Source organism: Schistocerca americana, chromosome 2 (genome assembly GCF_021461395.2).
Source record: "Schistocerca americana isolate TAMUIC-IGC-003095 chromosome 2, iqSchAmer2.1, whole genome shotgun sequence".
Classification (NCBI taxonomy): domain Eukaryota; kingdom Metazoa; phylum Arthropoda; class Insecta; order Orthoptera; family Acrididae; genus Schistocerca; species Schistocerca americana.
Window position 1 is genome coordinate 522720116 of NC_060120.1, and position 25994 is coordinate 522746109.

General features: G+C 40.7%; 1 protein-coding gene across 1 annotated transcript; it reads left to right on the forward strand.

The window, feature by feature from the left end:
* Positions 1-9287: 9287 nt before the first annotated feature.
* LOC124595934 lies at positions 9288-15083 on the forward strand. The gene is made up of 3 exons (XM_047134853.1): positions 9288-9327; positions 12077-12301; positions 14670-15083. The coding sequence occupies exons 1-3, from the start codon at positions 9300-9302 to the stop codon at positions 14729-14731; spliced, it is 315 nt and encodes a 104-aa protein (XP_046990809.1). The 5' UTR covers positions 9288-9299; the 3' UTR covers positions 14732-15083.
* The last annotated feature ends 10911 nt before the right edge of the window (positions 15084-25994 follow it).

Here is a 25994-nt window from a genome sequence, read left to right on the forward strand (position 1 = left end):
TCATCCTGCTGTGTTTGTAAAACCTATTAAGGAAGTATTGCCTAAGTCTTCGTCAGATCAATAGAAACCAATGGAAATATATTGTCTCCTATTTATCAAGAATACAAAAGACAGAACACCTGCTGCAGATCGTCTCTCAATGAAAACGTTATGTGAACCTCCAGTTTTCTCGCGGTATAGAGCTCAAGTTTCTTCTTGTCTTTGATATATAACGTTTGAATCCACCTGATTTCAACGAGTAAACGAGTAAGAGTTATTCCAAGTTCTAGGAGACTGAAGACCTCAGAAATTAAGTCCCACATTGCTCAGAGCCATTTGAACCATTTCAGCAGGCTGTCTAGTCCTCTGCCCATCACTGACTATGTAGAAAGCTAACACAACTAGAAAACTACTGCACTGTCTTATAGGATGATAGTCACAGCCATGTAAATTATATGTGCACTCCACAAAGGAATTCAGACACATAGCACCTACAATTCATCGATATCGAATGAGTGCCTGCAAATGTCACCCTGTACGTGGCCTAATCTCCTTTATTATGTTTCTATGGTTACTACGCCAGAAATATGACAGTGTAATGGTGACAGAGTTTTCATAGACAGCACGGTGTCTCATGACAAATATGTCACCTTTTTTCAATGCCTTCCTCAGAGTCGATCTTCACTTGTTCCAAATTAACATTGTAAGTGTAGACCAGATGTGTCTTGAATTCAAAGAAATAGTTCGAGAGAAATTTAAAAATTCGTGCCAAATAATTTAACAAAGGACGGTGCCGATAACGCTTGGTAGATAAAACGAATTAGAACCCTGTTGCAGAAACAACGAAAAAAGCATGCTAAAGTTAAAGGAACACGAGATCTCCTAGATTGGCGATCTTGTACACAAGCTCCTAACTGTGGACCTCTGCAGCCAACAACTCATGCATGTTCCAGAGTTAACACCACTACATCAGCGTCTACGACTGAAATGGGCATGTGACCACCGGCACTTGACGCTGGTGCAGTGGCAGAGGGTTGCTTGGTCTGATGAATCCCGATAACCTTCATCATGTTGATGGAAGTACACGAATCAGTCGTCTTCGAGAGTACCAGCTCGTTGACATTTGTACTGTGGGCTGGAGCCCAGCCGTGTCGGCTCCATTATGCTGGGAAACATTCACGTGGGCATCCATGGGTTCAGTGGAGCTCGTGCTAGGCACCATGATGGCCTAGGAGTAACCACACTGGTTGCTGACCATGTACAGTCCTTCATGACGATCATGTTTTACAACTGCATTGGCACACTTCAACAAGATAAAACGCCATGTCACAATGCTAGGAGTGTGATGGAGTGGTTTCAGGAACGCTGTGGCGAGATCAAGTTGAAGTGCCGGCCCACCGACGTGCCAGGTCTGAAACCAATCTTACAAGTCTGGGACGTGACTGAACAAGGCGTCAGATCTCATTGCCCCCATCACCCTAATTTGCAGGAATTAGGTGACTTGTATGGGCAGAAGTTGTGCCAACTCTATCCATTTACCTACAAACGCCTTACTGCTTTCATGCCATGAAACGTAACAATTGTTATCCATGATAAAGTTGGCTATTAACTAGGTGGTCATAATGTTCTGGCTGATCAGTGTATGATGTGTGATACTGTAGTTTTCGTGCAACAGTTTAATGGAAGCTCTGTGTTACTGATAGATTCGTATTATGGAGTTATGCACAAATTGAAGAAAAGTGACATTTCTCTCACGGAACACTATGCTGTCATAAATGATTCTGACACCCTTATACTTTCGTATCTCTAGCACAGTAATCGTAGAACTGTGAAAAAGCAGTGTAGGACAAGTGCTGGGAATATGTATAGACAATCATTAGATAGCAAAGAAATTTAGGTGCTATGTTTCTGTATTGTTATGAATATTATAACCCAAAGGTTTTTATAGAGAGACAATCAGCAGGAGAAGTTCTTTTGCTTCCTTGACAAATAACGGGCAACATGAGGTTTGTCTGTCTATAAATGGTGGGACCGACATCTTAATAAGTAGGCTAAATTTACATCTATATCGGTATACTTCGCAAGCCTTGGCAGATGATGTGCTTGTATCACTACTAGGCATTTCCTTTCCGATCCCACTTGCAAAAACAGCGAGAGAGAAAAAGACTGCTATAAACCTCTATGGGAGCGTTAGTATCTTGTAGCTGGTCTTTGTGGTCGTTACGTGAAATATGTGTTGGTACAAGTAGAATCATTTAGTAGTCATCTTCAAATATCAGTTCTCCATAGTGTTCCTTGAAAAGAGCATCTCCTGGAGGGTCTGTCCCAGGGTGTAACTGCATGACACACCTGCTTGTCATGCAGTGTGCCATGGCCAGAGGACCAAAGTCGTCTTCACGTATTATGCGATCGGAAGTTGTGCTTAATGTCGTGCAACAGACGGGTACAAGGAGAGAATCCAGCTAGTCGGCTGTTGGGTGCAATTTTGGTGTCAAATCCTCTCGGCTGTGCTCACAGAGACCTCTGGATAGCTGAATAGCGATCTAGCAAGTATGCTGATTGTGCAGCGACAGAAGCTCGTATGTGAGGTGTGTGTACTGCGCTTCAATTCTCAAATGTCAATCCTTACAACATCATGAATATATTTAGCACTTGGAGCTTTGCGGTCGATTGACGTGCGAAATGGGAGTGTTGGATTGTGCTTGGGTATTCACACATTACGTATTTATAAAGAGTCTCACTGCAACATCTTCGTGTACCTTCAGCAACAGGAAAATTGTAGCACAGGTGGTTGGATTGTATGAACACTTTCGGGTGAACACATGTGCAACTAAACCGTATCTGTCCTGGCGATATATTTTACGCTCAGTTATTATAGTAGATGTGTTATTGCAACGATTTTACTCAACAATTAGTGCATATGTTGCACTATGACATATTGTTCACAAGTGACGATTTTTTTATTACAATTTCTGTTAGTAATTTGAGAAGTGAACTATTTCTAAGAGTTGTGGTAGTGTGTATTGGCGTTCTTACACTTCAATGATAGTCAGCTATTCTATCCCTTCTTAACATGTGTCTGTGTACAAGTTTCTGAGTAGCTATACAATTGTAGATCGGTAGGAAGCTACTCTCCTACACTTTAGTGGCTTTTTGATGTCCTGTCCGATCTTACCACGTATGTATGGGTCTGTATACAACTTCCCTAGGCGATACACATTTTTAGATCGTTTGGAGATAATTATTCTGACTTCCCCGCCAATTTCGACTAGTATTGTGGATTAGAGTCCACAGCAAAGTGAACGTATATTCACACGAAATTGAGAGAAAATCCGTTTCAAGCGTCCCCAGTTGAGCCCACACTCCAAGGTGAGCACCCGAGCTTCATTCAGTCTGTGGTAGTGGAAAAGGACAAATCTGTCTTAAACACTGTGAACTGACCGGCCATTTTAAAAAACACGAGCAGTTCTAGCACAGTCAGTATTCTTTATGAGTTGCGAAATACATTCTCAGTCTATCGTCCTATTCCTCTTGAAAGGTATTCCCACTATATTCATTCATTATCGGTTCCTTCCATCCGTTCCGTAGAAGACTTTAGAATGCAGTTGTATGCTTACTGGTAATACACGTATTAAAATCCACTCTGTCCATCACCAACATCTTAACTGAACACATTTCCCACCAAAAGTAAAGACAGTACCTTCCACTCCATCCAATTTACCGCCTATTCACATGTGGTGGTGGAAGGGGGTGTTGCATTCATATCTGAGGTTCCGGATACACAAATGATTGGAATATGTGAGGATGGGGTTGAGGGGCTGAGGATTGTGGATGACAACCCAACACCCCCAAAATAAAGCAAACAAATAAACACGCTATCTTACATCCCTCTCTCAGGACAAAGTGAGTCTTTTTCCCACTAATATCCTGATTGGAGACAAGAGGGGTATGTGAAGGGGTATACAGGAAGTCTGCGGTATTTCCCAAGTGGAGGAAATGGGGAAAAGAATTGGTCATTGCCACATATTTGAGAGATGGTTATATGGAAGGAAACAATAATAAAATTCCTTTGCACATGGATTATGAAATGCACACCTTAATAGGCATGAGCACTTGTTCATATCAGGTCGTCCTACCAGACGACGTCTAACCAAATGTTGTTGTTGTGGTCTTCAGCTCTGAAACTGGTTTGATGCAGCTCTCAATGCTACTCTATCCTGTGCAAGCTCCTTCATCTCCCAGTACTTACTGCAACCTACATCCTTCTGAATCTGCTTAGTGTATTCATCTCTTAGTCTCCCTCTACGATTTTTACCCTCTACGCTGTCCCCAATGCTAAATTGGTGATCCCTTGATGCCACAGGACATGTCCTACCAATCGGTCCCTTCTTCTTGTCAATTTGTGCCACAAACTCCTCTTCTCCCCAATTCTGTTCAATACCTCCTCATTAGTTATGTGATGTACCCATCTAATCTTCAGCATTCTTCTGTAGCACCACATTTCGAAAGCTTCTATTCTCTTACTGTGCAAACTATTTATCGAAATGTTTCATTTCCATACATGGCTACACTCCATACAAATACTTTCAGAAACGACTTCCTGACACTTAAATCTATACTCGGTGTTAACAAATTTCTCTTCTAAAAAAACGCTTTCCTTGCCAGTCTACATTTTATATCCTTTCTACTTCGACCATCATCAGGTATTTTGCTCCACAAATAGCAAAACTCCTCTACTACTTTAAGTGTCTCATTTCGTAACCTAATTCCCTCAGCATCAGCCGACTTAATTCGACTACATTCCATTATCCTCGTTTTGCTTTTGTTGATGTACGTCTTACATCCTCCTTTCAAGACACTGTCCATTCCGTTCAACTGCTCTTCCAAGTCCTTTGCTGTCTCTGACAGAATTACAATGTCATCGGCGAACCTCAACGTTTTTATTTCTTCTCCATGGACTTTAATACCTACTCCGAATTTTTCTTTTGTTTCCTTTACTGATTGCTCAATATAGAGACTGAATAACATCGGGGAGAGGCCAAAACCCTGTCTCACTCCCTTCTCAACCACTGCTTCTCTTTCATGTCCCTCGACTCTTATAACTGCTATCTGGTTTCTGTGCAAAATGTAAATAGCCTTTCGCTCCCTGTATTTTACCCCTGCCACCTTTAGAATTTGAAAGAGAGTATTCCAGTCAACATTGTCAAAAGGTTTCTCTAAGTCTACAAATGCTAGAAACGAAGGTCTGCCTTTCCTTAATCTTTCTTCTAAAATAAGTCGTAAGGGCAGTATTGCCTCACATATTCCAACATTTCTACGGAATCCAAACTGATCTTCCCCGAGGTCTGCTTCTACCAGTTTTTCCATTCGTCTGTAAAGAATTCGCGTTAGTATTTTGCAGCTGTGACTTATTAAACTGATAGTTCGGTAATTTTCACATCTGTCAACACCTGCATTCTTTGTGATTGGAATTATTATATTCTTCTTGACGTCTGAGGGTATTTCGCCTGTCTCATACATCTTGCTCACCAGGTGGTAGAGTTTTGTCAATAATACATAAATGAAAGGTGGCGTAAATAATCAGTGAATTTCAGAACCCTCCTGCACTAGTCTCCGCTGGCAAATGTTCTGTAAATGACGCCAGGACTTCCGTGGAAACCTAGTCACTCCTATGTAGGGATAGAAAAGAATCTGTGAATGTCTGCCATCCCTATATGTATCGCCGCAGATACTTTGAGCATAAAGTGCAGGTCGTGTCTGCTGGCAGAGATTCATACGACCAATAATCCGCCTACGCTCCGTCGATAAATGAAATGCGAAAGACCTTTATATAAGCGATCAACAAAATCCGTGCTTTTCCAAACTATATACAAAATAATGATCTACTATTGGAGTAACATCTAATATACAGTGAGGGAAAAAATCGGAACCCCATAAATCTTCAAGTAGAGTATCGAAAACTCTGGAATACACTTAAATCGCAACCCCCGAAATCTTAAAGTAGAGTATATAAAATTCTGGAATACATTTGAATAGACAACGTATGGAAGTGACTGTATTCGTATGATCACAGGTTAACGTAAGCGCGAGATATGCCATTGCTGGTACATTAAAAAGCGGTGTAACAGCCAGAATGTTGAATGCGAATACGCAAACGTGCTTGCATTATGCTCTTGGTTCGTCTGTACAGAGACGGTTAATGCTGGCTGTGAATGAAGCCGGAGTTTGTGTCTCATGGTGCCCGATTGGAGACGGATATGGTGATAGACCAGGGCTAGACGACAGTATGTATAGTATGCTGTGGTGCAAAAGCGGTATCTAGGCGAGCGTTATTCTGTTGGAAAACACACACTGGAATGCTGTTCATTAATGGTAGCACAACTGGCCGAATCAACAAATTACTTACAAGTTTTCATTCTAATCGTGAGAGTGCATCCGCTATCACACGAACTCGCACCCCTGACCATAACCCCCAGTATAGACCCAGTGCGTTTAGTATGCATACCGGTTGGCAACGGCATTCACCGTCAGAAAACGTAATAGACCTGCATCCTGCTTTCAGTTATCTCTCGCTTCACACCACTGATTTCGGTGATGACAGTGTTTTGGGTTCAATGGAATGTACGTCAGAGGGCGTCTAGCTCGAAGCTGTTCTTTAAGTAATTGATTTTTAACAGTTCGTTGTACCACTGCATTACCAACTATCAAATTGCTGCTGCAGACGCACATACAGTTCGATACCCCAGCCATACGCCAAACACGATGGTCAGGAACCTAGTCTCCTTACGAGCGTTCATTCCAGTGACCACCGCGGCCAGCAAGCATGACAGGGCCATGCTGTCGCTGCTCAGGCACTTGCTGTTCTTCAAGTTTCAAAGACCCTGTTAACACATATTGTTAAAAAAGGTGTCGCACTAGATTAAATCTAGGAGCGCTCTATCGATTCGCCGCTTAAAATTTGTATGTAACTGATCTCAGACGAGTATTATCTACGGCTTTTCTACTGATATTTGCAATTACGTTTTTGATTGTTTACTTGGAATCAGCCTAAACGAGTGGTACTCGTCTCTACTTACATGCGACGCTTAGTGTCGACAGAAAGCGTCTGTTTCATTCCCGTTACAGGCAAAATAGGTGTGTAAAAGAATCTAACACTCTGACAGAATCTAACACTCTGACAGAGTGCTCACAGATTTAATCTATATATATATATATATATATATATATATATATATATATATATTACAGTGTAGAGCCAAACAACTGGTACCTCTGCCTAATATCGTGGAGACACCCCCCCCCCCCCCCGCACGCAAAAGTGCCTCAACTCGACATGGCATGTCTGAAGTACTGCTGCATGGAAGTGACACCGTAAAACCTTCAGGGCTGTCCGTAAATCCGTAAGAGTACCAGAGGGTTCAGATCTTTCCTGATCAGCATGTTGCAAGACATCACAGATATGCTCAATAATATCCATATCTGGGGCATTTGGTGGCCAGTGGAAGTGTTTATACTCAGAGGAGCGTTGCTGTAGCAATTCTGGACGTGTAGGGAGTTGCATTGTCCTGCTAGAATTTCCCAAGGCCATCGGAATGCACAATGGACATGAATGGATGCAGGTGACTAGTACACGGCATTAGACTGAGTCGTTTCTAGACGTATCAGGCGTCCCATATCACTGCAACTGCCCACGTACCATACCATTACACGGCCTACACCAATTTGAACGTCCCCTGCTGTTATGCAGCTTCCATAGATTCATGAGATTCTCTCCACACAATTTGAAACGAGACTCGTCCGTCCAAGCATCATTTTTCCACTCATAAACCTTCCAATGTCAGCTTTGACGGTCCCAGGCAAAGCGTAAAGCTTTGTGCCGTGCAGTCACAAGGGTATGCGAAAGGGTCTTCTGCTCCAAAAGGCTTTATCGATGAATTTTGTTGAATGTTTCGCACACTGATACCTGTTCATGGTCCTACACTGAAATCCGTAGCAATTTGCCGAAGTGTGGCGTCACGCTGAAAGAATCTCTTCAGTCGTTGTTCCAGTTTCCGTTTTCCGGTCGCCGCAATGTCGGAGATTTGATCTTTCATCGGATTCCTGATATTCACAGTACGCTCGTGAAATGGTCTTACTGGAAAATCCCCACTTCATCACTACCTCGGAGATGCGGCGTCCCACCGCATAAGCGCCGGCTATATGACACCGCTTTCAAACTCAGTTAAATCTTGCTAACCTGCTATTTTACAGTAGTAACCGATCTGACAACTCCACCAGACACTTGTTGGCTTATACATGCGTTGCTGACCACAGCGCTGCGTACTGCCTGCTAAGATATCTCTGTGTTTTAATACGCAAGCCTACGTCAGTTTCTTTGGCGCTTTACTGTACGTATTTAATATCGTAGCGCAGCGCAGTCGTAGGTGTACTATCCTCTAGGTACAGAGCTCTCACCTTCAAAATGGAAAGCTGTTTTGATCGCAAAGTGCACGATCAGTGGCATCTGTACATTTAATTTCTTCAGGATTTGAGCCGTACTGCATTATCAGAAGCTTCGTTGACAGAAAAAAATCTTCGTTTCGAGCCTGTGCCTAAACTATGTATTATTAATTTAAAAGAAAGCTTTATGAGTTATTTGTAGGAACTCACTTTTTTACTAGAGCTTTTTCTTCTCACTGCACATTTAACAAGTACTGCCTGTAAGATGCGTGTCAGATATCTACTCAGCTGTGTTGGTGAACTGTTGAAGTTGTCTTACGTGGACACACCTCTTTTTGTTTTCTCGGCCCTACTAGAATGACACCGAATAAGAGAAGGGTTAAGGATACCCGTCTTCTTACAATGACATCGAATGAAAGTTGGAAATTTGTGGTAACGTCTTTTGGATCAAACTACTTGTGTCATCGGTCCCAAAGCCTGCACACTGCTTAAACTAATTTACGCTATGGACAACACACACACCCATGCCCGAGGGAGGACTCGAACCTCCGACAGGGGGAGCCGCACGGACCGTGACAAGGCGACTCAGATCGCGCGGCTACCCAGCGCGGCTACATCGAGTAAGAAGAAAGTGACCGGTGCAGTATGATAACCCGTCTTTTTGACAGTAGTTGTTGAAATAGCGTTGGTAATAAATATGACAGAGTAAACGATAATGTATCTTGCCAAAAACAAGGAAAGTCAATCTGCTGCAAACACAGTTCCTGGAACGGAAAATCAGAAAGGAACAGTACGACAACATACGTTGAAGTCATCGGGTGTTTAAACATATATAAATGAAAATGTAAGACCAAGAGCAGTAGTTTTTTTTATCGAGTACAATGAAGGCTGCTCTGTTCTTTGTTGCTGGTAAGTATTGGCAGGATATATAAATTTTCGTTCACCACAAACATTTTTTTGGCTACGTTTTTTTACATGATTTCTGAGATAGTTATCCTCGTGAAAATCTGTTTATACACTCGGCGAAGAGTTGGTCACTGGCACAATTTTGAGAGATGGTTATATGGAAGGAAACAAGAAAAAATTCTTTTAGGCATGGACTATGAAATGCACACCTTAATAGGCGTGAGCACTTGTTCATCGTTACTACTTTGAAATACTTCAAATATACATAAGCTGTTTGCTATCTCGAATCATCCACATAATGTAATAAAGTAATGAGTAATCAAATGAGATCGCGTTATTTTGTTGTTTTATAGCAGCATGTACTCCTCATATTATCCCAGGACTAAATAAACGTTTTTTGTGACACGCGTAGCTACTGTTCCATAGTAAATGGAAACGAGATACGTAATCCGCATATAAATGTTTACTGGTAAGGTGCAGGTAGTTACGACCTGATCGTTAACACACGAGTATTTACTGGGTGCAACACCGATATAAATGTAAAAGAATGGTAATAAATAAAGTTTAGATGTCGTTAGCCGTAGTTGGGTGTGCCAATTTCGTCTGAACGAATTTAGATTCCAGAATAGAGTGGTCTTCAGCTCCAGAAACGGCCAAAAATTAAATTTGGTAAGTACTTAATCACGCAAATACTGGGCAAGAAAGGTAATGGGGCAAATTAATGAAATACACACAGTTTAGTCGCGAAAACATGTGTAGCACGAACACTGAAGACGTTAATTTAGCCTGAGATAATGTTAATTATAAATCTCCAACTACTATGAACTTTCCATAGAAACTATACTGTATTACGTACCTAAATCTAATGTTGCCTGTTTGAAAATATGTTAAATTGTGACCAGAACAGAGTATAAATCTTTACTGGTTACTTCGCAAATGATGCCATAGCAACCGTCATTTATGGCAACTGTTATTTGCCAATACTAATGCTACTTAGACATATGCAATAAAGGCATTTACGGAACGCAACATAAAATCGTAAACTTTCTTTGACTATCTGTTAGCCAGCATTCTTTTGTCAATAAAATATGAGTTGCATTTGAATCACTTTTAATTTTTAGTGACTGGTAGTTGTGGAAAACTGTATGAACAACCGTAGATACTACAGCTTTTAATTACACTGATATTTTATTGAAAATCAATTGTAACACTAACTGGATCGAATTTCTTTTAATTATTTCTTTTACTTACGACTTTCTCGGAAGCTATGGTTTGAGAGTAGTACACTCTTGATGGCTAACGAACTGGATCTGGGAAGTATGCTCTGAAGAATGTCCCAAAAATTTACAGTTAAGGTGGCATACCTGTCACGGAGCTATGAAAATACTGGTTATATCTTACTTTGATATGTTTTGCTTCTGATTCGATGTAATCTTTAGTAAGACATTCATTATTGGTGGTAGGCTCTTCTTGATTAGTCAAGAGGTTAAATAAAAGTTATGCTCACAGCTCTTTTCATTAATTCCAACATCTTCTTTCGATCATGTTCCGTGTCCATACATGTCCTGGAGTATATTTATTTTGCCATACCACTTGTATATGATAACACCATTTCGACAACAATCTCCATTTGGCATTAGCGGGCCGACACACGTGTCTCTACCACACTACAGACGCTTCGCAACACATCTCTACCCTCTGTTCTAGGACTGCATGGGTTCGCGACAACGATGTATTTCTCCTTGAAATATGTTCTTTATGTTAGTTGAACATAATTTCTTTGTCACTGACGGCGTATTTACTACAGCTATCAGCATAATTATTTCTTATTTATTCATTCGGCATAATCTATATTTGGATGATATTTAATTCATGACAAAATTCATAAATACATAGTTACGAGAAATGGTTCCAAACTCATGAATGGAAGTAGCTGAAAAACACATGAGACATCAGGTATCACATATGACCTGCATTTGTGAGTCGTCGCTAAAGGATGTGCTCAATATGATGTTTGCTATTCACCTTTTGTGATGAGAGGCTCCCATTATGCTGGCAAATGCAGAGAAAATATTACAATGTAAATGGTTTTCACAAGCTGTTCACAATACGTACTGGTTGAGTTATGGCTAATGTATGTGCTCCACTTACCCAGAACTATGAATATGGTTTACAGTTTCCACTACTGCTCAAAGGTAAGCGTTTTTGAGCCCACTTGTGCTGGACATTTCACATGGTTTGATCTAAACTACAACCTCTCAAAATATGCAGTACTTTTTGTTTTATAGCGAGTATATTGCGATCGGTAGTGGGCATGTGACACTTCCTCGTCATACGCTTGACATTATCTTTCCAAGTATCGACTTTGTTCCATTAAGAGCGACTTGTTGAGTTATATCAGCAATTACGTGCCGAAAACAGATACATGTTGTGGTACAGCACGTCTTAAAACATTCTACACATATGCCACAAATATGCGGTAACCTCATGCCATAGCTTTCATAAATCAGTACATTGGACTTCATGTCGAATTTAAAGACTATCGGACTCTCAGTACCGTTACCATCCAGAGGAGACACATTAGCAAGTGGCAGAGTTGTGGCACTAGTCATTTGAATTGTACTATATCTCAGGGTTGTCAAGCTAACAGTCACATTGACATACAGCAGTATTAGAGTGCTAGATGGTAAAGTTGCACCAGCAGCCAGTAGAAGAAGTTGCAATCTGTAATAATGTTCGTTGTTTTCAATAGCACTTGTCGCAGTTGCGGTGGTCCACGGACAACTAGAAGAGTCGACCACCGTCACTATCCAGAATGAGGAGCCACCGTCCGCCACCATCCCGGCTGTGAGATCATTGGTGGCTGCGTCGTACGCGGAAGAAGATGACGATACCATTTGTGTCCAGGCAGACAACAAGTTCTACTTGTATGCTAATTCACTGAAGCTGTATTCTTGCTACCACCTGCTACCGAAGGGTAAGTTACTTCTAATAGCACCATTTGCTGTGCACAAGATAATCACAGACTGTTAAGTATAATATGTTATGAAGGGTTCCAAAGTGAATGTGAGAATATGAGTTAAATCACAACATCAAGGGAAAGTGGTTACCATTACCTCACACTTAAACGGCAAATTGTTGCCTCTCTTTGAACAATGCAAGATTCTGCACTAACGAAATTGCAACTCATCAAGATTCTTCTCCAAAACTATTCAGAGCATTTTCCTGATATATTTCATTCTCTTTTTCCTGTTATTGGACTCTAATATGTGCTGCATTTTTTAACTTTCTGCAATGTTGAATCTGAGTTCTATTATTTGAATTTTGTTGTATATCGCGACATGAAGTTCTTCATGACCTTTAGTTTCAACATTTAGCAAAGAGATACTTTGATAGGCAACAGATATTCGTGCTGTGTGGTTTACTTTGACAGTAATTGTGTTGCCTGGTTGGTACCAGGCACTCTTTTCAGTGTAGCTTGTTGTACTTCCAGCATAAGTAGTGTACATAAAAAAATACTCGTTATACGTTAATAAATAAATAGAAATCTCACTTAGCTCCCTCATAAAGTGCTCACAATTACACGCACAGGACACTGTTCTTACTACAGACTGACTCTTGCAACATCTTTAGGATAATGGACAGGTGTCGTTCGAGATCAAGTACAACAATGCAACCCCCAAGCAAAAGAAAAAGGAGGTCTGAGTGTGGAAGTAGAACCATACAACAAGTTTATAGTCATTAATGAAGTGAGGAACGTAGAACTGTCCAGTTGGATCTACTAGAATGGCAGCAGTTATGTGAAAATCCAGCATTCATTGAAAGCAAACTCAGCATGGAATGTCACCCAGAGCTCCTGTGCACAACAGTTCGGGAGTACTGCCAGTATCTTGACAATTTTCGCTTTTTTAACATTTGGCCCTGCTGTTGCCAGACTTCTGTTAACATGGTATTCAGTATGCTCTTCCAGAAAAGTCCGTATATATAGAGACTGTCTTCAAATCGCGTAAAAGTTTTGTTGTTAATATGAGACTCGTGGTCAAAGGTAATGCCAGTTATTACGTTCACCTTCGACAGCCTCATTGGGAAAGGAATGTTAAAACCGATTAGTCCACATGCTCTAACGATCATGCCTGAAATCTCTTGACTATCATAATACGCTTGGACTAGAGGGGGAAGAGCTATAGAGATCCAGAAGCGTCCAGTTAAACACTTTTTGACTAGGTTGAGACTATCGAACTGAGATTGCTGGATTGTAATTGTATCCATGTGAAAATAAATTTGCCCCTTGAATAGTAAGGAGTGACACTTCAGTTGTTAAGAGAAAGTAGGAATTCTTTACGCTTAAATTTTTCCAGGTATATATTACTGGTTACACATATTTTTCGTCGGCCATGTTCCTTATGTACATATTTTGCATATAAAATATTTTAAGTCCATCTACACTGTAGTAGGTGGGCAGATGTGTGGCCGGGGGAATTCAATAGCTGTGCTGCATGTGTAGATCAGAGTAACCGCTTCGTACCGCTACACGTTGGCTCATTTCAACGTCAGTGAAGCCTTAGCCTGCGCGGTTCTTACATTAGGTTGAGCACGTAGTGCATGGCAGTACGGTTGCAGGGGCTGTCGCTGCTCACCATTTCCCAACTCTCAAATTCCGGGTTTGCGAAATCCGTTACTTGCATGCAAAACTGAGGCCCAGCTTTGGTGATGACTTGTCACGTTGGAGGATAGACTTGTATCTTATTGAATGCCGTGCACATGGGGTCCATTACCGTCCTTGAAGAACTTGATTCTAGTGACATCCTAACTCTCACGAAATGCACCAAGCTTCAGATTTACACGCAGGGTCCACCTACCAAAGATCTTTCTACTATCATGCCAGTAAGGATAGGATGGCGGCTGCATAGGGCGTTTGTCAGCAGTTAGGACACCTGTTCCAGCATTATAGTACTCGTAACAACAGTCGCTGCCTATTAAAAGATGTCTTCATAAATATTTGGGTTCAGAACAGACAAGCTACTTCCCAGCCCATTGAAAGAAAGCCTATTAAAAACGCATGGACAAGAAGAGGTACTTAATGTTCTGGGAACATCTAAACGAATACGAGACCCCACCGAGCTATCACTCGTACATGTGGAAACGACATTCTCTGTAGTGCATCTGTTACAGAGGTCTTCCACAAGCTCAATGTTTTGCGACCATAACGGCGCGAAAAATGAAATTCATGCCACATAAAAAGTTAATGACTTATCACTGTGTTATCAGTAGTAAATGTGAAATAGTATATATTTCTATTAATAGTTTCTAACTCTATTAAAATATATTCCTTCTGCTTATTGTAGTTTATGTGGTGAAACCCAAGAGTCTATGTAAACCAGTCCTGTCAGACTGTCCCAAGAACTAGAAGTATTGCAAGTGTGTCGGCTCATCCTGGAGGAGCTGACACGTCTGGCTTGAGTGAAGAGAGATGGCTGTGCTGCTGACTGAAGACATCAACAACTTTCACAGAAAGAAAGAAATTCCGAGAGTTTAGAACTTACCTCTTTCACTAGTAACAGAGACCGGTGGAATGAACTTATCTTCTTTTATGATACTTTCTGATTGCTACCCGATATGTAATAATTCGGCTTTACAATCAGGCTAGAAACTGAGTGGAAAAATTATTATTTGAAACATGGTTTTGCCTGTTTTATCTTTCTGTTGGCCTTGTAATAGTTTTATTCTGACACAATAAAACTGTACTTTCATGTGGTCAACTGTTATATTTCAGTTGTAGAATACATTTCCTAATCTGTAGCTTTACATAAATAGTGGCAAACTATAACTGCGTATTAATTATACACAATACATTACATCCATTCATGCTAACCATGGACCATCGAAATGCCCTGTTCCTGCCTTAACACTTTAACTGGAACGATGACACCGATGGACACTGCAGAGACTTATGACTGACACAGTGGCTTGTCCTTGCCTTTCCTGGATAACACATGAAATAGTTGAAAGCCAGAATAAATGGTGTCTCCTCTGGCCGGCCATCCGACTGCTCCTGCTCCTCACCGATGGCCAGACCTGCACTCTGGGCAACGCCATCGCCGTGCCACTGGAACGACGCCATCTGCAGCGTTACAGAACCCCTGGTTGTCACCCGTGATAGCAACGCGGCCACATCCTGCCATCTGAAGTCGCCTCGCAAACTAAAGACGTATACACCTGTAGTTGCGATGCCTTAATATTTCTAGGGGACGCCGCACAGTGCCAGAAAATGAAGCGTATACAGAAGAATGTCTGCGCTCTATGAATTAGTAAAAATCTAACAAAGAGTCGTCGTATCTTCACCAGCACCCGCCCCTGCTGTTGTCAACATCCCCCATCCTTAGCAGGGAACGCGGTCCAGTTAGCATTTCTCTCTTTACATTTCACATATGTTTAAGTACTACACTTAAATGACAATTTATGAAATTAACGGAAACTTAAATGCAGTTGTATTTATAACGGATGTCTGTGAACATTTCAGCTGTTATATAATTAAATGCCATTGGACAAATACGGAAGCAGTCACAGCTGCACCACAATCTTCAGTTGGCTGTCTGCCGCAAGGCATTTTATGACAACTGAAAGCCGACAAAAATTAGGTAGACCTTAATTACAAGCTTCGAATATAGAAATAAACATCTAACAATCCATGAATATAAGGAGATACTGAGTGGTTAAACACACGCTCAGGTAGATGTGAACCACGTCGACAGTAATGTTATTGGAGATAAAAACTGAAAAAAAAGTCACACAGACTACTGGCGGTTTTGATATAGTCGGTATATCAAGCAGACAAGAAACCCATGCAAAGTAGACAGAATGCTATGACTTTAGTGAATGTGGCGATATAAATGAAAAATAAAAAAATGAATTTACGAAATTCATCACAACTAGTGCGGCACATTTCAGAATGGTAACCGTTCCCTAGATGGAGAATAAATTTCAGTTACAAGGGCTTGCTGAAGAGTAATTCCTCAGAATTTGTTATTCTATTGTTTACATCGCCTGAAGAAATACATATCACGGGTATCCTTTAGTCGAGTTTTCCGCTTCGCTCATTCAAACTGCCGGTAAAAGACATCGAAATGTAATGTGTAACATGGCGTTGTCTGACGTAACCTCGTCGGTGCCTCAGAAAAATCGAATTCCAAGTGTTCGTCCACACGCAGAGCATCCTCTCCTTCACCGTGACAGTGCCAGACCAGACACGAGCGTAGCGACGTCTGCAACAGGCCGACGCCTCGGTTTCATCGTCATCGATCGTCGTACATTCAGTTCCCACTTTGTCCGAGTCTGTCTTCATCTGCTTCCAGAGCCGAAGGAACACCTTTGTGGACTTCACTTTCATAGCAATGAAGTGGAGCAGGCAAAATTGTAGCAACTTCAACAATGTCAGACATTCTGCAGTGACAGTATCAACATAGCGGTTTCTCGTTGCGAGTAATGCGGTCGTCGTCAGGGAGACTACGTTGACGAGTAAACGTTTAGATATGAATAATAAAAATGTAGAATGTTACTAAAGTTTGTTTTCATTTTAAAGCTTAACAGTTTTCCCATGAAAAATTCGGAGCCATTGTTATTTAACAAGCCCTCATACTAAAAGTTTTGATGATATACTATAATGAAAAGACTTACAAGTAAAATTACTGAGCTGTATCCATGTTTTCCTGCCTAACTATCGATATTCATCAACGTTTTGTGTCCGAACTGACAATAATTTCATTTTATGGAGCAAGAAAAACGAGTTCCATATGGCTACTGTTACTGGAGGACAGGGCGTATGCACCTTACAGTCTATAAAGCAATAGACGATACTGCTATTAATACCTCTAACCACGTAGGAGCACAAGTCGTCCTGCATGGTCCAACAGTTTTCGGTCTTGGAGTTCTTAACTTTACCATTAGCAGCAATGATAACCTGCAGCATGGTAACGGCTGGTTACCGTGGCCCTCGTCTGTAAACTAAAAGTGGACAAAGTTCCAGGGCTAGAAAGTTTTAATAGCCGGGACATCATCGCTTATCGGACATTTCGCATCGCCGAGTTCTACAATAAAGACATGGGTAAATCTTATTACCTGCCGTCAACTCCGTTCTTCCAGAGGACCATGAGTCATCGTAAAATAAATGAATCCGAATCTGGAAGCCAGGTATTAGATGATACATACTGTGTCAGAAAGGATGCTCAGACATGAGGAATTCACAAGAATGACGATGTTCGTGCTTATTTCTCTTTGTCATTCAGGTTCCTCAGAAGCAACAAGAGCTGAACGTAAACTCCAGAGGCCAGTAGGATCGACGAGCTGTGGAAGCTGGTTAGTGAAGCCGAAAGACAACGCTCTTTAATCTAACGAACTCTCTTACATCTAAAATGTATATACTGTAGATGATTTAAGTACAGATAAATGGAACTATCGGTGCTTCTGTCTGGCAGGAAAAGAACAGGTAATTAATGCTCAAAATCATTAATACGATACAGAATGAAGAACAATCTGCATAACAATTTTTGCATTTGACAAGAAGTGGAAGACATGAAAACCGGTTCAGTAACTAATGCAGGGACGATGTTGAAATGCTCGTCCAGCCACGCGAATTCACGATTTTTATAGTTTCACTGCGGTGGTTATTATCGGTTATTATGACTAGGCTACTTTCAGTTCCATTCCTTTATAACATAGACTGAAGTGACGCTCCGTTCCTAATGAGAAAACCATTGACGTGACGTTTCCTCCTTGTATGTCCATAACGAAGGCCCTAGTAGGTTGTAACTGCGTTCCAAATACGTGTGGTTAGTGCAAGGACATCAAAAGCATTTTTATGCATTCCACAGTAATTTTGGGTGAAAGCTTCAATTACAAATAGCATTTTTTCTTGTTTACTTTTTGTGAGGGGCCCAGTCTCCATAACTGATTATATGAATAAGGCTTAAACAGTGGCTGGATATTTCCCAGTTATTTATATAACGTGCTGACAACATAAGCGACCAATGGTTAATCGTAAAAAGAGCTTTTGCATCATTCCTATACAGTAAGAGTAAAACTTCTCAAGATAATTTACTACTTCTGACTTCATTGCGTTTAGTAATGCCATTAGCAGTTTAACGATTTTTGCGAAACCAACCTGTTCCAACTACGGCCTCTTACACGCATGTCACATGGAAGCTCAACAGAAATGCTCTAGGCTGTGGTGCATGACATCTTTGTTTGAAGCTCTTATTTCTCAGCTCGTCTGCTGCACTTAATGCTACCAAGGGAAACAGAATAGTAACAATGAAAAAAAAGTAGACGTATGCCAGAGCGATTTAAAATAGTGGTAGTGGTTATAAGTTCCTGGGGAGAAGTTACCGAATAGAACGAAGGTCGTACTACTAGTTTTTACTTGTATGTATTGTCGGAATATATGGGACAATTGTTTATTTACCACAATGAATTTTCTTTTAGTATCTTCTTAGTTACACTGCTTTTCAAACAGCTATAAACATGAAATGACTGTTTCTACATTGGACGTAAAACTTGAAGTTGCCACACTCAGTGAAGCGATAGTTAGAACCTAATGACAAAACAGATCACTGGGAGCGGACGATGCGAGTTACGCTCCTTACTTGTACCCAAAGTAACAGTGCTAACGAACAGAGATTTAGCGCACGCCTGTTGTCTATGTCAGTGGTTTCAGAACAGGATAAAAAGTGTGGTTGTGGTAGATTCCAGCGATAAGCAGCAGAGACGGTGAAGCTATGGAGACATCAAAACACTCGAAGGACTGAGGTGTGAATGCAAAATTCATAAACCATCCATTAGACAATGTGAAGAACCCTCTCATAGCGTTTTTTGAGTGTTCAGCTGTCTGTGCCATCCAATAATATAAACAACGTCAGATCGATATAAACAAGAACTGACTTTGTGGAGTTGGTGGCATCTCGGCTTAATTATAAATACCTGAAGGGAAACGGAGTGGTAAAAAATCTGTCGTATCATATTATAGCGTCTAGCCTCAGGCATCTTAGTCTTGTTTCTGTACCGTAATATCTATATCTGAAATGGAATGTGTATGTGAGGCCTGTCGTAAAAAAATACGAACGGATGTCTTTGATTTCCTGACAATCCATACCGAGGATATGCAGATACACAGGACGCATGAGGAACTCAGTGGTATATTCGTAAACTACTGTTGGTTAACTTATAGCGATGTCCTGATACTGCTCCATAAAATTGTCTTGAGCAGAACATGGTGTACTTGGCAGAGGGCAGGCCAGTGTCATAATATGGTTTCTAACTACTCCACGTAACTGATATACATTTTTTTTGTACTAATACCTAACGTAGACAATGAAGTACGTCTGGCCCCCATCATATAAGCTGTGTAGGATCCATAACGGCAAGATAAAACCGGCGATGCCTACAAGGGAATATTCTCATTTCTCCCTAGCTTGCAATAGGAAACCACAGATACGATAACAGTACGAACTACCCATTTTCATGTATAGTACAGCGGTTAACGAAACACACATATGTATATTCGTGGTCATCAGTCTTAGAACCGGTTTGATGCTTACCTTCTATAGCCCATGCCAAACTTTTAACTGAGGAGTACTACTTGCATACAAAGTTATCAATTAGAAGTTTTGTATTTTACATTTCTGCCTTCCCCTAAAGTTTTTACTCTCTGAGTTTAGAAGTGCGGAAGTTATTTCCTGATGTAATAGCGGATCTCCTATCGTCCTTCATGTCCGCATTCTCCATACATTCGTCCGGCCTCGGTGGCGCGCGGTTCTAGGCGCTGCAGTCCGGAACCGCGGGACTGCTACGGTCGCAGGTTCGAATGCTGCCTCGGGCATGGATGTGTGTGATGTCCTTAGGTTTGTTAGATTTAAGTAGTTCTAAGTTCTAGGGGACTGATGACCTAAGATGTTAAGTCCCATAGTGCTCAGAGCCATTTGAACCATCTCCATATATTCCTTTCCTTGCCGTACCAGCACACATAATTTTGTATGTGCTTCTACAGCACCAAGTCTCAAATGATTCTTTTTCGGTTTCCTCATCTTCCATGATTCGATTCCATAAACTACTGTAATCCAGATATATACTCTCTGAAATTTTTTCTCCAATTAAGGTCAATGTTTCGTACTGGTAGACTTCTTTTGGCCAGGAATGCCCTCCTTACCTATACGATTCAACTTTTTATGTCCTCCTTGCTTTGTCTGTCGTTTGTTATATCCTTCCACATAACAAAGTTCCTTCAGATTCTTTACGTTGTAGTCTGCAATTCTGATGTGAAAATAATCGCAAATCTCATTTCTCCTACTCCTCATTACTTTAGTCTTTCGTCGGTCTACTCTCAATCCATATTCTACACGCAGTGGACTGTGCATTCCGTTCAACTGATCTTGTAAATCCCCTGCTCTTTCACTCAGGATAGCAATGAAATTGGTGAATATTGTCATTGATATCGTTTCGTCTTAAATTTCAATCCCACTCTTGGACGTAGGACAACATAGTTTATCACTGTGTTATGTGAAGCAATAATGAAGGAAAGGGTATGGGCTCTCAATTATAAAACAAGAATGGGTCGTACAAAACAATATTATTTGTCCTTGCACACTTTATAAATAGGCGCACCTGCTCGGGGGTTAAATATAGTCTTTCCATCACCCGCTCTTCTCTCTGTGTTTAGGGGTAGAATTTCCATTGCATGGTATTTTTACTGCTCTTGTCTTTAATTACAACCAGGGATATTATGACTTCTTTGGATGTGATACCCGGTTCCTGCCTTCACACGTTGACTGGAACGATGACGCCGATGGTCAAAGCAGAGACTTATGACTGACACAGTGGCTTGGCCTTGCCTTTCCTGGATAACACATGAAATAGTTGAAAGCCAGAAAAATGGTGTCTTCTCTGGGCGGCCATCCGACTGCTCCTGCTCCTCACCGATGGCCAGACCTGCACTCTGGGCAACGCCATCGCCGTGCCACTGGAACGCCGCCATCTTCAGCGTCACAGAACCCCTGGTCGCCACCCGTGATAGCAACGTGGCCACATCCTGCCATCAGAAGTCGCCTCCCAAACTGCAGACGTATACACATGCAGCTAAGATGCCGGAATATTTCGAGTGAACGCCGGACCATGCCAGAAAATGGAGCGTATATATATAAGAATGTCTGTGCTCTATGAATTAGTAAAAATCTAACAAAGAGTCGTTGTATCTTCAACAGGACCCGCCTCTTCTTTTCTCCACATCCCCCATCCTTGGCAGGGAACGCGGTCCAGTTAGCATTTCTCTCTTTACATTTCACATGTGTTTAAGTACTATACTTAAATGACAGTTTATGAAATTAACGAAAACTTAAATGCAGTTGTATTTATAACGGATCTCTGTCAACTCTTCAGCTGTTATTTAATTAAAGGCCATTGGACAAATACGGAACCAATCACAGCTGCATCACAGTCATAAACTGGATGACTAAAGCACAGCATTCTATGACAGGTGGAAAATTGTATGTGAAGAATTGTTTCTAATGTGAGTGAGACATAACTAAAAGCAGTCAAAAATGAAGTAGACCTGAATTATAGACTTAGAAAGCAGAAATACACGTTTAAAAATAGTGCTGTAATCCATGAATGAAAGAAGATACTAATTGGCTAAACACGTGCTGAGTAATGTTGTCGGAGATAAATGCTGAACATATGTAAGACAGATTACTAACAGTTTTGATTTATTCGGTATATAAAACAGACAAGAAACCCAGAGAGAGTACACAGTATTCGAAGACTGTATTAGAAGTCGCGCTATAAATTGAAAAATGAATTTACGAAATTCAACCCAACTAGTGCAGAACGTCTCAGAATGGTAACCCTTCTTTAGATGGACAATAAATCTCAGCTACGAAGGCATGCTGAAAAGTAATTTCCCAGAATTTTTATTCTATTCTCTACATCAGCTAAAGAAATACACCTCACGAATACTATTTAGTCAACTTTTCCTCTTCGCTGATGGAAATCACATCCTTCTGCCCCTAGAGGACAAAGAAGTGTGATGTGTAACAGGGCGTTGTCTGACATAACCTCGTCAGTGCCTGATCAACAATTCAGAAAAATGAAATCACAAATTCCAAGTGTTCGTCGACACGCGGAGCACCCTCCCCTTCATCGTGACGGTGCCAGACCAGACACGAGCGTAGCGACGTCTGCAACATGCCGACGCCTCGGGCTCGTTGTCATCGATCATCGTACATTCAGTTCCGACTTTGTCCCATCCTGTCTTCATGTGATTCCAGAGCCAAAGGAACATCTTTGTGCACTTCACTTTCATAGCAATGAAGTGGTGCAGGAAAAATTGTAATAACTCCGACAATGTCAGACATTCTACAGTGACAGTATCAACATCCCGGTTTCCGTTACGAGTAATGCGTTTGTCGTCAGGGCGACTATGTTGAGGAGTAAAAGTGTAGATATGAAGAATAAACATATAGAACGTTAATAAAGTTTGTTTTAATTAGAAAGCTTGAGTTTGCACATGAAAAATTCGGAACTATTACTTTTCAACAAGCCCTAATATTAAAACTTGACCTGGTATAATGAAAAGACATGTAAGTGAAATTATTGTGCTGTCTTTGGGCCTATCTAACGATATTCATCAACGTTTTGTGTTCAAACTGACAATAATGTCATTTTATGGAACAAGAAAAACGAGTTCCATATGGCTACTGTTACTCGTGCTGGGTACGTAGCTATAGTGAAGTCAGGTTGTAGATGATAGAAACTGTGTTAGATAGGATGCTCAGACATGAAGAATTTACAAGACTGACGGTGTTCATCCTTATTTCTCGTTGTCATTAACGTTCGTCAGAAGCAACAACAGCTGAACATAAACTACAGAGGCCAATAGGATCGACGAGCTGTGGAAACTGCTTTAATGAACCTGAAAGGCAATGCTCTGTAATAACTTATTTTAAATACAAAGAATTTATTCAAACGATCTCTCTTACATCGAAAATTTCTATACTGTAGGAGATTTAAGTACAGATAAATGGAACTAATGGTATGTCTGTCTAGCAGGAAAAGCACAGGTTGTTAATGCTCAAAATCAATAATACGATATAGAATGAAGAACAATCTGCATAATTTTTGCATTTGACAGCCAGTGGAGACATGCAAACTGGTTCAGTAACTAATGCACGGACGATGCTCACATGCTCGTCCAGCCACGTGAATTCACTATTTTCGTAGTTTCACTACGGTGGTTATTATGACTAGGCTACGTTTAGTTCCTTTTCTTTAGACTGAAATGATGCTCCGTTTCTAAAGAGCAAACCATTGGCGCAACGTTTCCTCCTTGTATGGCCATAACGAAGGCCCCAGTAGGTTGTAACTGCTTTGGTGAACTATCTGTATATTGGCAGCTACCTGTACCAAATACACTGGGCTGTAGGAAAGTGATTTTCTAATTCCGTGAAATTATCTGATGGTTTCCATGAATCTAAATGGTAGAAATATTATTCATAAAATGAAGGAAATGCATGATCAATATCCACCATGATTTGAACTTTGTTTTACTGGAAAATTCAGCTTTGTTTGTAGAAACAACATCTCACTTTCAAGTTTCTGTCTAAATTGTGTTTAACGAATATCTAAGCGTTTTGATTATCTTTCGATACATTAGGAGTAAAACTTCTCAAGGTAATTTGCTATTTACGTGGAGATTTAACTGACTTCACTGAGTTCAGAAATGCCATTAGCAAATTAATGGAGGTGTGCGAAATCAACCAGTTCCAACTACTGCCCTTACACGCGTGTGACCTGCCAGCTTATCGTAACTCCTCTTGGCTGTGGTGGATGACTTCTGTAGATGAAGGTCTTTTTCTGTTAATTTCACGGGTAGTCTGCTGAACTTCATGCTACCAAGGGAAATAGAATAATAACAATGAAACATAACCGAATAAGTATTACAGCCTAAGTTATTGCCAGCGGGACTTAAAAAAGTGGTAGTGGTTATAAATGACTGAGGAGAAGTAGTACAGCCTGCCGAATACAACGAAGGTCGTACTGTTAGTTGTCACTGGTATGTATTGTTTTAATATATAGGACAATTATTTATTCATGACAGAGAATTTTCTTTTAATATCACCTCAATTACACTATATTTCAAACAGTGATTAACATGAAATCACTGTTTCTACGACGGTCGTAATAATTTCATTTCCCACAATCAATGAAGTAATATTTAGAACCTGATAGCAAAACAGAACACTGGGAGCGTACTATGACAGCTATGCCCCTTACTCGTGGCAAAACAAACAGTGCTGGCGATTACAGCCCAACCCCTTATCCCAGATTTAGCGCACGCCTGTTGTCTATATCAATAGCTTCAGAATAGGATAAAAAGTGTGATTGTGGTAGATTGCTGTGATAAGCTTCAGAGATGTTGAAGCTATGGAGGACAACAAAAGCTCTCTTAAGACTGAGACCTGAATGTAAAATTTATAAACCACCTATTAGACAATGTGAAGAGCTCTCTCTCAGTATTTGTTGAGTGTTCAGCTGTCTATACCAACCAATATCATAATATGGCTTCTAACTACTCCACGTAACACATTAATAAATTTTTGTACTGATACCTATCGTACACAATGAAATACGTCTGACACCTATCATATAACCTGTGTAGGATCCATAATGGTAAGATAAAAGAGGCGATGTCTGCAAGAGAATACTCTTACTTCTCCCTAGCTTTCTTGTGATGTTTTACGAAACCACAGAAAAATTAAGAGTACAAACTACCCCTCTTCATGCATACTACAGCGGTTAACGAAACTCGTATATATTTTTGTGGTCATCAGTCCTAGAACCGGTTTGATGCATACCTTCTATAGCCCGTGCCAAACTCTTCATTGCAGAGTACTACTTGCACACAAAGTTCTTAATTAGTTGTTGTGTATTTTACAAAATCTGTCTTTCCCTAAAGTTTTTAAGCTCTGCATTTAGCACCACAAAAGTTATTCCCTGATATAATAACAGATGTCCTATCGTCCATTATGTCAGCGTTCTCCATACAGTCTTTTCCTTGTCGATTCTGCAAAGAACGTCCTCAATCCTTAACTTACCAGTCCACCCAATTTTCAATATCCTTCTATAGCACCAAGTCTCAAATGCTTCTTTTTGAGTTTCTTCATCTCCCATGGTTCACTTCCATTAACTGCTATGATCCACACATATATTCTCTGAATTTTGTTCTCCAATTAAGACCACTGTTTCATACTGGTAGACTTCTTTTGGCCAGGAATACCCTCTTTACCAGTGCTATTCAGCTTTTTATGTCCTCCTTGCTTCCTTCATTGTTATATCCTTCCACACAGCAAAGTTCCTTCAGCCATTTTACATTGTGGTCTGTAGTTCTGATGCGAAGTTTGTAGCCAATCTCCTTTCTCGTACTCCTTATTACTTTAGTCTTTCTTAAGTTTACTCTCAATCTATGATCTATACGCAGTAGAATGTGCATTCCATTCAACTGATCTTCTAATTCCTCTTTTACTCAGGATAGCAATGCCATTACCGAATATTAACATTGATATTCTTTTACCTTGAATTTTAATCCCACACTTGAACTTTGCTTCTATTTCGGTCATTGCAACTTCGAT

Bases quoted from the DNA above. Each gene is read 5' to 3' on its own strand.
- LOC124595934 (XM_047134853.1), top strand. From the start codon at position 9,300: ATGAAGGCTGCTCTGTTCTTTGTTGCTG. The intron at 9,328-12,076 runs GTAAGTATTGGC...TGTTTTCAATAG, and splicing joins TGCTCTGTTCTTTGTTGCTG to CACTTGTCGCAGTTGCGGTG. The intron at 12,302-14,669 runs GTAAGTTACTTC...TGCTTATTGTAG, and splicing joins CTACCACCTGCTACCGAAGG to TTTATGTGGTGAAACCCAAG.